The sequence below is a fragment of the Capra hircus genome, chromosome 6 (assembly GCF_001704415.2).
Source record: "Capra hircus breed San Clemente chromosome 6, ASM170441v1, whole genome shotgun sequence".
Lineage (NCBI taxonomy): Eukaryota > Metazoa > Chordata > Mammalia > Artiodactyla > Bovidae > Capra > Capra hircus.
The window spans coordinates 61951978-61970109 of NC_030813.1; the positions used below are offsets into that span (position 1 = coordinate 61951978).

General features: G+C 35.1%; 1 protein-coding gene across 4 annotated transcripts in view; it reads right to left on the minus strand.

Moving 5' to 3' along the window:
* Positions 1 to 18132, minus strand: part of ATP8A1 (ATPase phospholipid transporting 8A1) — a 230379-nt gene that overhangs the window by 152076 nt on the left and 60171 nt on the right. For 2 of the 4 annotated variants that reach the window (XM_018049410.1, XM_018049412.1), the window contains exons 7-13: positions 16049 to 16122; positions 10212 to 10281; positions 8594 to 8721; positions 4909 to 5020; positions 3606 to 3771; positions 2274 to 2401; positions 52 to 129 (exon numbers count right to left, since the gene is read on the minus strand). In XM_018049410.1, coding sequence (XP_017904899.1) covers positions 52 to 129; positions 2274 to 2401; positions 3606 to 3771; positions 4909 to 5020; positions 8594 to 8721; positions 10212 to 10281; positions 16049 to 16122 — 756 coding nt within the window. Of the gene's footprint in view, positions 1 to 51; positions 130 to 2273; positions 2402 to 3605; positions 3772 to 4908; positions 5021 to 8593; positions 8722 to 10211; positions 10282 to 12796; positions 12871 to 16048; positions 16123 to 18132 lie in introns of all 4 variants that reach the window. The other 2 variants (XM_018049411.1, XM_018049413.1) reach the window with 2 other exon arrangements.

An 18132-nucleotide genomic window follows, 5' to 3' on the forward strand; every position in this document is an offset into this window, starting at 1 on the left:
TACACCAAATCTGACTTCCAATACAACATACCAGTAAGAAATTTAGTTTACCTGGCCAAGTTCCTCATTCAGATTAGATGTTCGAGCCATAGCAGCAGTGTCGGTGGGTTCATAGCGCATGTCAAGATCCTTAAAAACAGAGAGAGAGGTATCATCAAATACAACTCATAATAAGAGATTTGAATACACTTTTATTTAACTGGTGAGCTATGGATGTAACACTCATCTCTTGCCATCTCTAACCATTTCATTATTTTCTAAAAAAAACACTCAATACAGAATACCATATTTCTCAGTAAGGGCAGACCAGATGGTAGTCAGAGCATGTCTCTGGAATCAGGCAATCTTGGCTTACTATCATTCCACCATTTCCTAGATAAGCGACCCACGATAAGAATTAAATTAGATAATGGAGGTAAGGTGCCTCCTCTAGTGTCTGACACAATGCTTTATGTAAGCTAAAATAACAGTAACTAAACACTGCTCAAATAATTAAGACTCCAAATCCCTGAAAAAATTACCAAAGGAATTCCATCTTGATGTACTGTCTTAACCAAGTTTCTTCTTACACTGTATATACTTGAAAATAAAGTATATACAAGCCAGGGTTTTTATTGACAAAGCCAGGGTTTACTGATTCATATGTCAAATGAAAGGACCAAATCTGATCTTCCCTACCTGTACTTCAGGCTAATCAACATCAGTTCTGGAATAGGCACCTCGTTTAAAGAAGGATAGTAAACAAATATGGGCAATGTTTAGAGAGTGGTGACCACAACAGGGATTGAGATGGAAATCATGTCAAATGAAGAACTGCAAGGAGACAGAGAATCTTTAGTTGGGGGTGGGGATGATAGAACAGGCATGGTAGCCAAGTTCAAATATGTTGTAAGCCTGTCATCTAGAAACGAGATTAGCCATTTTCATAAAAGATCGATTGGGAAGAACCAGACGAAAAGGAAGGCAGTTACTCATCTCATTTCCACCCAAGGAAGAAGCTGCTTGGCAAGAGAATATCTGTCAGGAATGTAAGAAAAATCTCTGTATATCAGAAAAGCAGCTGAAAAACGTAAGCCTTTTAGGTTCATTCAAAACTAAAATTATGTAATTATTTGAAACAAATATTACTTTTGAAAGTCCAAATTTAAAAAAGTGACTAGTTATTTGATTTTCATAATGAGCTACTTAATTGTTTCTATATGTGGAAGACCTTCAATAAGTTTTAATTGTACTTATACAAATTTTATTGTATAATTTTTTCAGCAACAAATTGAGCTATGCCTCCAACTCACTTCAGATTTCTAAATTAAGCTGATCTTTTACCAATGAATTAGAGATGAAAGGTTGAAGTGGATCATTCACCATTGGAAAGACAATGAACTGTTGCAAAAGTAGCATATTTTAAAAATCCTAATATTGTTCATATTGAAAGACTTTCAAATGATTGAAAAATCAAGACACTAAAATTTCTCAGAATAAAAAATTATACTTTCTGGTAGATTATGTTTAAAGGCTTAAGTTACACAAATTTATTAATATTAACTTTGGTGAAAATAACTGAACTTTAGTTGAAGAAGAGTAACATTTCATAAACAAAATACTTAGGAAACAGATGCCCAGAACACTTCTCTAAGATTAGAAAAAAATAAGAAAAAAAATTAAGAATACAAATTCAAGCACAGCTGAAACTGTTTATAGTGTGGAAAAATAAACTACAAAGATGAATTAAAACATGATACACAACCTGGTTGCTGTGAGAAGTTAGTAACAACATTTTTTCTGTAGTGCTCAATTGTTTATAATAATGTTGTCTGCTATGTGACAAGAGTCCCTTGATCTATATAAATATTGTGAGATGCAAGTAAAGCTTGTTTTACTGTTCCCATGTGATTGGCCAAGAAAACAAGTCTCAAAGAGGTCAAGCAGCTTGGCAAAGTTCATACAGCTAGTGTATTACAGAATTAGAACTAAAATCTAGTGTTTTAACTCTAAACCCTATGGGTTTTCTCAACCACAGATCTATTTTCCTGAGCATGTCTGGTCTGTAAACTTGTGTAATTCTGAAATGAGAGATTTTTGTTACAATTTTCACACATCAAACAAAATTTGTTATTGTTAGATTATAATTAGGCTTAAAAATATTTTGAAATGTAGTCAATAAAAAGAAGGTATAATTAAGATATTTTTTCTGAAAGATCAAAAGATCCTATCAAGAAAGAAAAGATAAAAATATACGTTGAGCATAACGAAGAACAATAGTAATTAATATTTACCCAATTTATGAAGTATGCCTGGGTAAATTTCACCACTTCTAATGTCACCAGCAAGCTGATAGGAATGAGGTTATTGAAAAGGATGATGAAGGTCAAGAAATTCAGTCCAAAATTATTAGCACCACCGTCTATTGGGGGAGGTAGAAAAAAGGTCATTTACAGTTTTATATTTTATTTGTATTAACCAGAATTTTAGCATAATAAGAATTTTTCATATTATATATCTAGAAAGTTGGAGAGGGATGCCATACTGATAACATATTTGTATTATCAAATACAGTCTTCAAGATGGAATAGCATTATTTATATTCAAGATGTTGTGAACCCTATTAAGAACTGCATAATGGTACTAAAAAGAGAAAGTACTACCAAATATTTCAAACTCATTCCAAACATGAAGTTTAGAGGTATTAGGGACGTAGAAATTTAGGGATTTTAGTTGAGGTAGAATCTCAACTGGGTAGAACAAATTTTTGAAAAGCATTTCTAACTTGAAAGATGTCTTAAAAGCAAACAAACAAAATAACAGCAGCAAAACCAACCCAAATAGCAAAAACAGTGTAGGTCTGAACCCTAGGTAAATTATATTCTTATTCTTTAATAATGTAAATAAAACAGTTATCCCAGATAAATTGTAAAGTATATGAAGAAACAAAATGATGGTAGTCTTAGCAGTTCTAATGTTGAAATAGCAAACCAATGACATTAAAAATCAAGACCCTTGAAATAACTACAAGGCTAAATCAATATAATAAAGAAAAAAAACAGAAAAAATCTCTTTTGACATAAAATTTTACTCGAATCTGTTTACACAGTCTCGGAAATTAAGTATTTATTGGTTAAGTGCTCACCAAAAGGAAATGTAAACTTATTTCCCAGAAATATTCAGTAAAAAGATAAATGCTAGAAAAGGAAACTATTTAATAGTATTTTCCCTAAAAAAAGATGATTATCAACACAGAACTCACTGCAATTATGAGTTCAAATGAAAGCACATTAAACATTTAAAAACATGTAAAATACTTTTTGATGATTTAAATAGATTCATCAATCTACTTTCTTTACCAGATAGCTATATAACCATTTGTCTTAAAAATAAAAGAAATCAATAAATTTAAAATAACATTAATAATAAGGATTATGAAATTTTAGAGATTGTAACATTTCACTTAACTTTTACTGGAAAGTGCACTGAAAAATAAAGATTAAATGTCCAGTTATCTTGGCAACAAAGTTTTCTTTTTAGAAGCAGAAAATTCCAATATCAGTTGTGAGACAAACACATGTTTTCATGAAAGAAAAAATAAGTACAATAAACACTTCAGTGCTCACAGTTTAGATTGAGATACCAGTCCTTTCCAGAATGCCTTCGATTCCAAATGGCTGAGCCCACAGAACAGACAAGAGACATGGCAATCAAGATACAAAATAAAATCAAAATTTGTACATTTGTAATCCTTTCGACATTTGAGAGTTTAAGTGGTGGACTTGTTGAATTCTGGAAAAAGAAAACAAAGATGAGTAGTAATGAATGTGTACAAAGAACCTAGTAACGTGTATCTAGTATTTTGGTGAGCATGACAAAGTCACAGCTCAAAATGCACCTACGGTTCAACACATGAGATTTATACGGAAAACAATCAGATGTAATCAGCTGTCAAAAGTTAACCACCTCTTTTCCTATACTACATCATGCAGTCCTTTTTCTATGACATAAAACAAGAAAGAGGAGAAGGAATAGCATGCCTTGTGAAGACATAGCTTTTGCATTGTAGCAGGTAAGATGCAACAACGCATCACTTGACTACCTAAGCCAACAGGGTAGACGAAGACATCTAGCATTTCAGCTCCCAGAGAGAGGCAGAGAAGGGGACCTATGAACCATAGCCAGAGATGCGGAAATTCCAAACTATGGAGACACTCTGGTGTCCAGGTTTTTTGATGGCATTTAGTAATTGTTTTACTTAGCACAGCAGTAATCTAAGTAGTGCTGGCTATCAAGAATCATTAACAGCAGTCCTGGCTTGCCTGTGGATAACATCTTTGTGCCTTTACAAGGAAGCAGATTTTCATTTAGTATCTTAAGAATGAATTTTCCACACCCATGTAACTACTGAACACTCATGCTGTCTTAATGTAGAGAAGGAGCACCCACAGTCCTGTGTAAACATTATAAGTGCCAGGATTAAAGCTGATTAAAAATGGTTTCACATAAAAATGCTGTGAAAAAATAGTCAACATCTGACTCATAAGTTTTTCTTTCAATTCTATTTTAAAAAATAAATTCTAAAATTTGATCATTGTAATAAAATTGTAAGATAAACGCTTTAATGCAGAGCACTCATCACTAAACAGACAACTTTTGCCAATCACTGCAATTGTTAGTAAATGCTGCCAATGGACTGGTATACAAAATCATTAGGTGTTCATGCATTGAACTTTCTAGTCTTCTTGCATAGAGTAAGCCATTTCACAGCCCCACCCATTGAAGAATGAGATCTGGATGCAGAGTGTAGGGCTCAGGTATCGATAACAGATGGTCCACTACATTTATTAGGACTATAGCATGGAAAGCTACAGACAGTAATTTTGAAAACACCTAGGTCCTTAAGCTTTTCATAGATAAAAACCTCACCTGCATTAGCTTGGTGTCATGTCCAGTGTAGACAACTATTCCATGAACCCACTGTGTATTTCTCAATTGAGCACCTCGCAGAAGAATCTGGTCTGCTCCCAGGGGAACCGTGCTATGACAGATTATGTTGACATTAGAAATGACATTTCCCAAAATGCTTAAGAACTCTACAGCCACTATATAGTTCCAAGAAAGTTTCTGTTATGACAATAACCCTTTTCATTCTTACTTTATTTTTAGAACAGAAGTAATTTTTCTACCAATAAGAATCATTTTCTGTATGGAGTTCAGAGGCTCATTCTCAAGCCTGTTGAAGACTTTTCCTGATTTAGCAAGTCCATTTAGGTTTCTGAGATATTTAGGAGTGGCAAGATTAGGGGATCTGTTTCCGTTCCCTCACCTTCCTTCAAGTTAAAATTGGCTTTGTGCAAAATAAAGGTACAAAAAAAATACACAAGGTAAGAAAATGCATGGATCTCATCAGATACTTTGTATTGCCATCCACACCCCCTCATCCAGAGATGAAGTGTGTATTAAAATCTCTAGACCATTCATTTACTGTATTTGAAGATCAGTCTTCTGAGAACTATGAACACATTTTCAATAAATGGTAGCATCTGAAAGTTTTAAACACTCCTTTGAAACGACAGCAAATTGAGAGTCTTCATTCCATAGGACTTAAGCCACATTTTTTTGTGAATAAGGGTCAAGCTGGGTCTTTTGAGGATTTTTTGCAAGGTACCTACTATGGTAAGTTGTGGGTTAATCAATACAACCTCTCACAGAGCTATCACAAGGATACAAGCTATCACAAATACAGTGGGATTCTCAATGGAAATGTACTGCATAAAATTTAATGATTCAAAGATTCCTGTTATTTTTCTTCATTTTACTGATTAAAAAAAATTTAAAAAGGTCAAATATAATGAATAATTCATTAAAAAAGACTTCCAGAAAAAAAAGGAAGCCATTTCCCCAAGAAAAATCTCCAGAAACAAAGAATTTGTTTGTCAGAGAAGCAAAGTGAGACTGAAGCTTTCATTTCTGGTGAGATTTTATAATCCTGTAGGGGATCCAGTTGTAGTTTGGGGCTGGGACCTACACAAATGTCACTGGCTCAGTTGAAATCAACCCAGATGGGTGGGTAATAACAGCCCCTGAAGCCATCTATTTAAGTGAGCACATCCTTAGGAATTTGTATTCCAACTTAAGAAAAGAACACAGCAACTATAACTCTCATTCCTTATGCAAAACAACATGGCTTTCAGACCCATTTCAAAGGTTGGGGTGCACTTCAGAGGTGGGAGGGCCCTTCAGGCAGGTCTCCATGAAGCTCTTGGGAAGCTGCTGGATTATGCGCTAGGGCACATAAATGCTACTGTTTCTCACGTATCTAGGGGTATGACCTGGCAACTGTCAGCTCAGCATTTGTGGTATAGACTGGAATGAGAGACAAACTCTACAAAAGCAAAAACCACTTTTCAATTATAAGGACTCAACAAGAATTAGTTATTAGTTTTCATCAGAGCTGGAATTCTGAAGTTCCTAGCAATAGACAATGACCTTTATCCTTAATATGATCAAAATACATTCATTCCAAACTAAAGGGGCTCTGAGAACACTAGGTAATTACTGTTAAAGTCAAATGTGCTACAAACACAAAGATGTAGAAAATCTATGTCCATATTTCATGTAAATTGAAGCATATTATATAAATTCTATCTGCACTCCAAATCTTGGCACCATCATATAGTTTCTCCTTTGCTGTATGCATTTGCTTGGCATCAATTTGCTGGGAAACAGATAAGCTGGCCAGTTAGGAACATCAGACTACAGAAACTTTACTTGCATAAACGGCCAAATCTATTATTAGTCTATAACCATATATTCATGGAAAGATCACTCTGTGAAAAATTTAGAACAATATATAATTACCTCAAAACTTACAGGAAGACTGGGGGATCTATTCAGGGTATTCAATTGTCCTTTATATTTCAAACACTGTAATACTGGAACTACAAAATCCTGAAAGCACTGATAATCTCTCAGGCTGGCGGGGTGAGCTAGAGCATTTAGCTACATTTAGTTGGCCACTCCAAATGCCTACTAGAAAAGAAGGGAGGCAGAGGAGACCCCACCCTTCCTGCTAAGTTCTGCCTCATTTCTTTGCTCCCCTTCGTAACAAAACTCCTTGAAAAAGTTGTTTTATTTTTTAACTCCTTCCATTATCTCAAACTAACTCTCATCAGGATCTACCAGTCCTAACAGAGCTCAAGGATTTTCACTTGCTAAATCCAGATGTAGGTTCTCAGACTCACTGTACTTGATTTCACTGTCTTCAGTCACCCGTCTGCCTTGAGATGGGTTTCTTCACTCTCTTGGTTTCTATGCTACCAGTTTGATCACAGTCTGTTTTGCCAGTCCCTCCTCTCAGTCTTAATGCTGTCCTAAGACAGCCCTCCCCACGTTTCTAACTGTACCCGTTCATCCTCAGTGATTTCTTCCAATCCCATGGCTTTAAATATCTATGCCAAATACTCTTAGATTTATCTCATGAATCTGGAACTCTATCCAAAATTTCAGGCATATGTGTTTTAACTGCCTCCTGATATCCCTGTTTGGACATTACAAACTTTTTAAGTCCACGACCAAACAGCTGATATTGCCCCTCAAAAAATGCCAACTGTTTCCCATTTCACTCAGTACAACACCCTTACAATGACATACAAAGCCTAGTATGACCTGGCCCACTATTACCTCTCAGTTCTTCTATTACCCTCTTGCTCAGTCATTCCACTGCAACCACACTGCCATCGATGACATACCATAATCAATCCAGGTACTTTCCCTCTTTCCAATGATGTAACCATACAGAGGATAATTTGTAGTTTCTATTCCTTCTATCTAGAATCATCTCCCTTCAGATATTCAAGTGCTGACTTCCTTATGTCCTACTCACCTTTGCCCCAGTGTTACCTTTCCAGTGAAGCAATATTTGCCTTCCTGCAGCCATATTAACTAAAAGTGATTCCCTCCCAAGAACTCCTTTGCCCTTCCCTTACTGCAAGAAAGTTGTTTCTCAAGGTCAGGCAGATTTGTCTGCTTTTTCCATTGTGTCTCCTTAAAATCTGCAACTGACCTGGCCTCCTGGATACAGGGTGACTGGATGAGGGAAGAGGCAGGAAACAGGAGGGGAAAGAAAGAGACGGAGAAGGGCAGGAAGCAGGTATAAAAGTGACTACAGATAAAATGGCCTAGAAAAGGGCATATGCAGTTACTCAGAGAAGACAAGAACCTATCCAGCACACTGAACCCCTGAGGGCAGAGTCTGAACTCCTTGAGGCATTAGAGATTACAGGAAGGGACCCAGGTTATAGAGAATGACAGCCAAGTCTATAAGTATTCTGGCCAAAGAAGAAACCACTGAACAACGTGCCAGAAGCCTGGCATAGCCAGGAAAATATCCAACTCCTTGGCTGACAGGAACCCTGGGAAGCCTTCAGCTATATGAGGTGTACAGGGTTAAGAGCACGTTCACAAAAGAACTCTGGGTAGAAGTAATACAAAATGTTTTAGAAAGAGAGTTTGAGTTGTCAAACTTAGAGAATAAGAAAATATGTACCTAGGTCAGTAATACCCTACAACAGAGTGACTTGTGTGTTTTCATGAAGACCAATTTACATACCTGTGTCCATCAAGCCTGATGTTTCCAACAAAATCATAGAGATGTCTGTTTGGACTTTCACACTCAATTCTGCCAGAGAGTCTCATCAAACTGTCAATGTCTTTTATATCTGATGTTGCTGGTAAGCCCTGTTTAGAAATTTGTAAATTAGCATAGAGTATATTAAATAAGTTGTATGTGGCAGGGAGCAGGGAATTCTGAATTTATCCACATCTTAAAATCTAGAGATCCCACTATTTTAGAACAATTATTCCCCCCTCTCTTTGTCAGATCAAAACTAGTGGATATCTTCCTCTCAACTTGCATGTAGATTTTTTTTTTTTTTGAACGTAGGTATTTAGGGGAACAGGGCAGATTTTGCGAAAATTCTAAAATATCTTAAAGATATTATAAACTAGTCTGCAAGGATATTTTGAATTAAACTCTTCAAAGAACTGTTTGCTTACAAAAATAAGATATTTAGCATTATGTAGTCTAAATCTGTCTGCTGAATCTCATAAAGGGAATGCAAAACAACGAGAATCTATGCTAAGAGAGTAGTTGTGTTTTTATTCTTTCAGTCCATGGAGAAGGAAAACTCATAAACAGTTTCTCCCTCTGTCCACCAAGCATTGGCGGGCACTGAGCAGCCTTCACTTCCCGTGGCAGGTCAAGTTCAGGTGCTGTGATGAGCCTCTGCCTCGACCACAACCCAGCGTTCCCACATCATTTTCACCATTTGCCCAGAACCCAAGAGGATACTTTCTTTAATGTCCCTTTTAAAACTTTAAAAACCTTACAGTGACTTTCTATTAGGAAAGGTATGAGAAATAAATACAGAAATCCAACCAATTCTCTGAGATTAGGGAGCCTTTAGGAATCTTTTACATATGGCAAAACCAAATATGGGCCAGATAAAGGGGAAAAATAAACAAGCTAACACATGTAAAAGCACTTAGAACTACTAATATTATCATCAGAGTATTGGTTTTTACATAAAATATTACAAAATCGTTCCTATCTGATGAATCATATTTAATTAGGCAAGTAAAACTGAATTTTCCATAATACTTAACTCTTACAGTTTATAAAACCACTTCATTGAGGCTCAATGAGAAAAGACTTGCAAGTGAACAGAACTGCCTCAACTCGAGACAACAATATTAAGAAATAAAGCTATAGGGGTTCAGAACAAAACTCAAAAATGTTTCACTTTTGCATGAATTATTTTGAGCTAAAGGTGGCGGAGATCCTGAGGGTTCAAGAGAAACTACTGTCCCTCCCTTAACTATCCAGAAGAACTTAAATTATGGGTTTTTCCCAGAGAAGAGTTATTGCCAGAGATAAACTTTACTTAAAGTGGGCCCATCCATCTGGCAGGACACACATCTAATTACCAAACATCTGCTCTTCTTATCATCCTGTAAATGACCCTCAGGGTTGAGCCTCTCATGTATGTGGGATTCCATTATGTATGAAATTAAATTTGATTTTTCTCCTGTTAATATGTCTCATGTCAATTTCATTCTTAGACCAGCCAGAAGAACCTAGAAGAGTAAAGTTTTCTTCCTCTCCAAAAATGTTCTCAATTCCATGTAAGAGAACAGTAATAATTCCATAAACCTATATTTGCTCTTACCTGTCTAATTTTCAGGTTTGTTTCACCATCTAAGTTGGATGTTTCAATGTAGCACATGGCCTGGGGCTCACTGTTTGTTTTTTGTTTTTTTAATGGAAAAGCACAAAGAGTTAGTTGGGGAAGGAAACCATAATAATAACTTATTTAAAATGCTTAGACTCACTGAAGCCTTTCATTCTAAACAAAGGTTTAGTTACCTAGTCTCCTGATGTCTTTCATTCTAACCACAAAATGCTGCGAGGCAGAACCCATGCATGACAACCCATGGATCAGATGTTCAGCCAGAGGACCCCAAAGCAATATCCTGACAACAATCAGTACTGACCTTCAAGATCATATAAACAATTAGATTTGTTGCACTATACTTAAATCTTTCCTCATATAGACACAACACAGACTGTATCTGAAATGTAAAGCAGCTTTGTGTCATATCTTTAGCTCAAAAATACCAAGTGAGATTTCATGCTCATAGCCCACATGTAAATTAAGAGATGGATTAGGAAATTCCAGATTGTTGCTTCTATAAACTTGCATTTGCATGTTTAGATTGTATTATACTGCATCTTTAGAAAAGATGAATAGGCTTATGTGGACCATATCTTCAAATTTTAAGGCTACTTTAAAAAACTGTATGAACATATTTTACAATGAAAGTAGATATACACTTTCTTTCCCTTATTTTTTCTGTTCTATTTCTTAGAGTTGCTTCAGAGACTAGTGAGGCAGCAAAAAATCAGCCAACCTGGCCATGACCTGAACCTAGAAGGTTCACGCTACGGGTCCCCACATAGTCTAGTTGCAGCGGCTGGTGTTAGGGGCCCCTGTTCTCTAGTGTTGTCACAGGTACACGCCCCTGAACGTCCTGACATCTGCCCCTTCATGTGCTAATCTTACTTGCTCAGCAACTACAGCAGGTGAGTCTGCAGCCCCATTATATAATCTGATCCTCAACTATAAGGAAAAGCATTTTGAAGTTAAATCAATCTTAACAGCACTTGCTTATATGAAAAGCCAATCAGTTAACATCATATAGTAACTATGAATGTAATTTCTGATAAGTATGTATACTCACAGAAATTTCTAAGTCACAAACACCTGGAATTTTCTAATCAACTTCCAATTTGTACATGTGTAAAGCAGAAGATTCTGAGTTTCAGACATGAGCACACTGCTTAGTTTTACGGCTTGAAGACTTGTGAAAAGTACTGAAATTTGTGGTCATTAATCAAATATTTTACAGATTCATTTTAAAGTAAACTCACAAGTCCTTTAATTTCTCTACGGGCTTTTTTTTTTCTTCTTCCATAAAGCTGATACTTTTTTTCCCAACTGGATAAGTTTTTCAATATCTATATTTTAACTTTATCAATTAAGGTTTTATTTTTTATGACTGTCACAATAGTAATTTAGTTCTATCACTTGCTCCCAATTTGTAATTTACTTAGGTATACATTCAAAATAAAAATGGTTTATAAAATTTTATAAAACATATCTTCTGATAATACAGAAGGATGACAAATGCTAAATGACCATTGCCAATTCCATATTTTAACAGTGAAAAGCATTAAATTTCTATTGATCAATATAGCCAAGGCCATTCTCACATCAAATGAGAATAATGGTCTATCTTTTTTTTCCTCCCATGAAACCACTTTTCTAGAACCTTAAATGGCAAGCAAGTTAGAAAGTTAAATGGCTGGTTTCTCTGTGAAATGGGGTAAATAAAATATATATTCAAATTCAGAACATTCTTAATCTCTTAAAACTACTGTTTTTGCAGGAGTTCTTGACAATGTTATGAAAAGGCAGCAAGAAGTGTCAGATAAGGAATCATGCTAGATAATTATTATTTCAGCAGATTATGATGACACTCAAAACACAGACTACCAAAAGGCAAAGCAGGCTTTTAGATTAGTAAGTGGAAAGATGAAACAAGATGCTTATCACAATACAGACACTAGTAGACAGCTGAAGTTGATCAGAGTAACGTGCACTTTGTCACGAGTTACAAGTGGGATAAATACTGATCCCAAAGCATGCAGTATCAACTGTACAACATCCAGCTTTGTGCAGGGGGTCCTCTGTAAGCCCTATAAGCCCAAATTATAGCCACAACTGCTATGGGATTCTAATGAACTTGTAGAAAATCTCAAATATATGACAAATGTTTAAAATTATAAAAATTTCTCAATAACAGTTTTTCATGTAAATCTTAACATTGTTCAGAACAGTATCCTGGAGAGCTACTAAATGAAGCCTTAGTATTTGGGCCAGTTGTTAAAATGAATATATAGTAATGATGCATAGGAGATTAAAATCTACCTTTAGTGGCATGCCTCATGGACTCCGACTCCTGTTGATAACAACAGGAGCTGAATTTGCCCACTGGAGGGATGAACATCATTCAACAATGTATTCATAAAAGGACTTTGAAACATCTGTGAAATATCCATCACCAAGAAGTATAAAATGTTTGTGTTTTCAAGGAAGAGATACAAAGCTCAACCATCTTTGGGTGCAAGCTGCTTTCTGGTGAAGGGTGAGGATCCACGTACACACATCCTGTACAACTCAGTGGTTCTAACCTTGAGGACAGGCTGATGAGATCTGCTGGGAGATGCTCCCCATTGGTCACTTTCACTATCTCCCCTACTGCCACCTACAGGTCCCAGTTTAAAATAATTAAAACAAAAAAATGAATAACAGAGGGGGGAAAAAAAAACAAACAAATGGACAAAAGAGACAGAAAGTTTGAAATTATTATAGAAAATAATACATGTTAATAAAAATGTCTAATGCCAATTTTTTCAAAACTTATTTTGATCAGGTCGAAAGGCACAAGAAAATGGAATATTTCAGAATCACTTATTTGCTTGTATGCCCAATTTTCAATTTTTAATACAGAAACTTTTGATATCTAAAATTTTACTCATAAGCATATCTGAGCAAACTAAATAAAAACATGTTTTTATATACAGAGCTACTTTATCTAATAGATTTTCCTTTCTTCAATTCCTCACTCTCTTGCCATCTATTGTATATCCACTCCTATTCAAGAAGAAAAGAAATAATGGTGAAAACTACTTTTAGGCTTTTGAAAAACAAAGCATACTGTACTATCTCTCCCCCTACACACATACTAAAAAAATCTTCATTAAAATGTTCCGATTCCAAAACATTTTAAAGGTTAATTGCATAAACAGCTTAATATATTTAATGTAAACCTACAAAGGCATGGATCTGGGAAGTTATAATTGTAGACTTTTGAATTATTTACTAATAACGTTTTGGTAATGAACAGTTTGGGAGAACAAGTCTTCGAATCTAGGAGAAATTTTTCAGAGAAGGTATGAAATTGATATGGCAAGAATCTGTCAGAATTTGGATTAATAGCTTGGTTTATTTTAATGTATTTTATACTTTGTGAACCCATGTATGTGTTTTTGTTATATGCTAAAATTTCAGTTTCTTCATTTCAAAATGAAAATCAATGAAACACAGGAACTTTCAACCATGTTCATACTTTAATTTCAAATTGCCTCTAAGAAGATGTACTAATAATATTAGTACTAAATTAAAAATTTAGAAATTAGAATATTACAAGCTCTTGTTTTGCTTTTTGCTAAATGGTGCTCACTTGCTGATGAAAACCAGTATGTCCTTATTTTGATAGGGGACAGGGTAGTATAATGAGATGCTAGATTAGGAGTTAGGTATTCCAACCCTGACCCAGTCAGTGGATGAAGCGAAATGACTGAAAACAAGACAAAGTCAAAATTCATCTTTCTGTTAATGGTGGCCAAAGCTACCTACTTATTGAGGCTAATGTAGGTTCACAAGAGCCAAGTAATGCAAAAACAGTTTGAGGAAAAAAGATTTAAAAAGCAATAAACCCCCCTAGAAAGGTGGTATTTTGTTACTAGGTAAAAATATTTAATAGCACAAGCTTTATACTTTACTTTGATTCCATTCAATAACAAACAGCAGTGAATCAGATAATCTTTTTAGAAGTAATCATCTGAAGGAAGTTAATCATAGTAGATGTATATTAAGATACAGAAACCATTTTGATCTACCAATATTGATAGCCACCAATAAATGCTTTTAGTGCTGAGGGAAGAAACCCTGTAAAAATGTCCTCAAGTTAAAGAAACACAAGCATATAGCTTATTAGGAGTTTGGATTGGATAGAGACAGATGAAAAATATTTTAAAAACTTTCAACTTAGAATTAAATATAAACTCGAGGTAGCACAGTCAATTATCTTCATAGTTCTGAGCATATAAAAATGAAAATCGTACTTAACGTTTCAGCACATGATGGTTTCTATGATGTTATGTCTCTATAATAAGCTTTATCAGGAAAATATCAGAAGTTTCCTAAAGTGCTGGAATGCTTCACGATCCTTTTGAACTTTGTTGTATGACACTCAGATGGTCCATCATTCATTACATCTATCAAACTTTTACTTAGTACCACCAAGTGTGCATCATTCTGCTGGTTAGCCATTCTTAAAAGACTATCAGCTTAAACTGAAAGCGGAATCTGGGAATATTAAAGAGTCTGATCATTTAATCCATCTTCCTCACTTTGAAAGATGTGAAGTCAAGGTTTGAGACAGTAAGTTTCTGGTTCAAAATCACCACGCCAAGATAAGAACCCTGGGATTTGTTTTCTAAGCAAAGCTCACTAAGACTGACAATGACAGTTCGTGTACTGTTGACTCATTCTCCAGGGACTGTTACCAGCCTCCTTCAGTTTTAGAAACTTGCCCTGATAAAGCTAGAAGCAAAGGGAACTAAAAGCATACACGTTGATTTTAAAAGCTATTAATTTTAATCTTTCTGGAAAAAAAAAAAAAAAAGCAAACCACACCAATAGGTATGTGGCACCAAAAGCTCCCAGATATAAAATACAAAAAAAAAAAAAAAAAAATTACTATAGTTACTTCAACTACCTGTAGACTTCTATAAATATCTAGAAAACTCTTATTGCTCAATTAAGTTTTCCTAATTTGTCATAAATTCAATCAGTTTAAATAATGACCTGATTAAACAGATTTTGAAAAAAGGACACTGTCTGTATTTATATGTGGATTTTACAAATAAAACTGTCCAAGGAAATGATGATAAACAACCTCTAAAATAGTAAAAACATTTTTCTTAATTTATATTAGGACTAGCTTTACAGTTTTTAAGCCTAAAAGCCATTTGAAAGTCACATTCTTTAAAGGGTTAACAGTGCCATATGACCAACTTATGACTATCTTAAATACGAGCAAAACAAAAATTATCTAAACTCAGTAAGAAAGAACTTGAAAGAAAAAAGTGCTTTAATTTTTATTGGAAGAGTATAATGTTTCAAAAGACATGATGACAAAAAAGAAATCATTTATCCATTTTCTTGTACCAATGCACCATAAAGATCAAGAAACTTTGGAGGGATACATGGATGCATCATAAAGGAATTTATCATGAACAAAGATTGCAAGATAAATCAACAGTACCCAATCCATGTATTATATAAAATAAGTGATAGGAAATCTTACAAGAGTTAGTAGTCTATACAAACAGGTCTGAACACATTCAGAGGGAGAGTAGACTCTTAACTGTAATAATAATTTCTGAATTTTAAAGCATAGTACCTATCACTTATTCTATATGGCAAACATGAAAGAGTCCTTTAAGTCCAATCAATCTTTTCAATGTTTAGTTCAAAATCATTAGAGAGGCTTAAAATTCTTCGTTTATTCCTTATTTCCTTGGAGAAATCACAAGGTCAATGCAGGGTAGAGAAACCATCCTCTACACTGTTTGAGCATCAGTAGGTATCTCTACCTTGATGAGAGAAGTACAGTGTCAGCAGGTATATACTCTTTGCCTTTTATTATAACTATATCTCCAACATTTACCTGAAAGAAAACTGGGAATTGGTTAATTATCTGCATTGAAAATAGTTACAAATACACAACCCATTTGTATTTAAGCAGAGAATACAGTAAAAAATGCTTTTGGCAAACAAGAACCACTTATCTTCACAAAATGGCATAAAATTATCTAGAAGTGAGGCCAAGGATGGCACAATCCTTTAAAAAGAAAAAACAAATACGGAATCTGTACTGTACCACCTAAGTAACATAGCTTAATAAAAATAAATTTCATCCACTCTGGTCACTTAATTGACATCTCATCTTCTCATGATTCTCTCCCTATGACATAAAAATAAAAAGGAGGAATTTTCCAAATGAAATCATTACCCTGTTTAAGGGAATCTCAATATAACTGGAAAAACTATGTATGTATATATCACTACTCCTCAGATGATCTTAGTTAAAACTCACAATTTAGAGAGGGAAAAAAAGAGTTTTAGATTTTTAGTTATTTCCCAGGATCATAGAGGAAGAGCTTAGACTCAAACCCACATTGAGCTGTCTGCAAAGTCTGATTTTGCATAAGCAAATATAATGAAATGATCACTGCATTTTAAATTAAAAAAGAAAAACCATTTTAAGTCTCTTTCTTATTTTACTACCTGTTAGCATTAGTGTGAGCACCATCTGAAGACAAATTAAAGATATACTGTGTCCAGAAACTTAGAAGTAATTTAAAGGGTAGGTTTGTCACAGAGCTTTTGGCAAACAGAGTAACTCCAACTAAGTAGCAACTTGGTGTGCTGGCCAAGTTGAGCAAATTATACTGATAGCCATGAAATTAGACCTCACTCTTAGCAGCCAAGAAAACCTAAAAGTTTTACTATTTAATCATGAGAAGAAAAGCCCTTTTTCTTGCTGGGGGTGGCGTTAAAGCCTTTTTGTTCTCTCCCCTCTCTACTTTTCCTTGAATCCCAAAATAATACTTTTCTGCACAGGCCGGGGGGAGGTGGTGGTGTGGGAGAGAGACTGATGTCCTTAGTGGGAATCACAATAAGAGACAGCCCACTGTGGTCTAGTATATACCGCGGGGGAGACAAGTTAGGGAAGGCTGGAGGAGACCTTCTCATCTATGGTAGGTATGCTGGTTATCCAGGTAGGGGAACTCTGAATACCTTGATTCCAAAGAGATTTGTTTCAAATGAAATCTGGACTATCTGAGATTGACAAACTGTCAGGGACCTTGGAATCAAGCATCCCCTTCCTTAAAAAAATGGGGAAACTGGGAAAATAAAAAATAGCATGCATAGGTATATACTGGCCCTTAAAGTAATGTGTTGTGACAGTACTCTGATAGCACTCACTAAAAGCAAGATAAACAGAACAAAGATCTCTGCAGCCAGAGCACCAAAAAAAAATTCTACACAGGTAATCATTTAACTGCTGCTTAATTATCTCCTGTGTGTTAACATTTGCTCTTCAATCAAACTATATTCTTCATAAAGTCAGAATCACATTTGCCTATACTACAGTGTTAGGAATTTTTGTAAGTCTGTTAGACACTACCAAATTGCACTATTTTCCAAAATCTTCATTCATCGTAAGACCAATGAAAGGCTTATAGTTAGTAAACTGAAAACTAAAAGAAAGTATCAGCATCTTACATGGTCTAACCCCACGTAAGCATCTTACCCCAAAGGTTTAGGAAGACCAAGGGCTCAGTGAATGCTAAGGTCGTTTTCACTGCATTGTGAAGGGACTTCCTTCCTTCTGATGTCTAGGTTTTAGCTCACTTTCTCAAACACCTCTTTCCTAATGTGCCATTCATTTCTGTTTTCCGTCTGGTATGTGCATAGGAATAGACAGAACAGAAAGTCAAGATGCCAAAAATTCTTTGATCACATTGTTCTAGTGAAAGTTATCATGACAAAACAGTTTTAGTCCCCAAAATACTTAAGTTTAAAAAAATACTTAGGGCTTCTGGCCACTACCTTGAGCCTTCTCATGGGATTAACATTAGAGATTATAATTGAGGATTATGAAAAAGGTTAT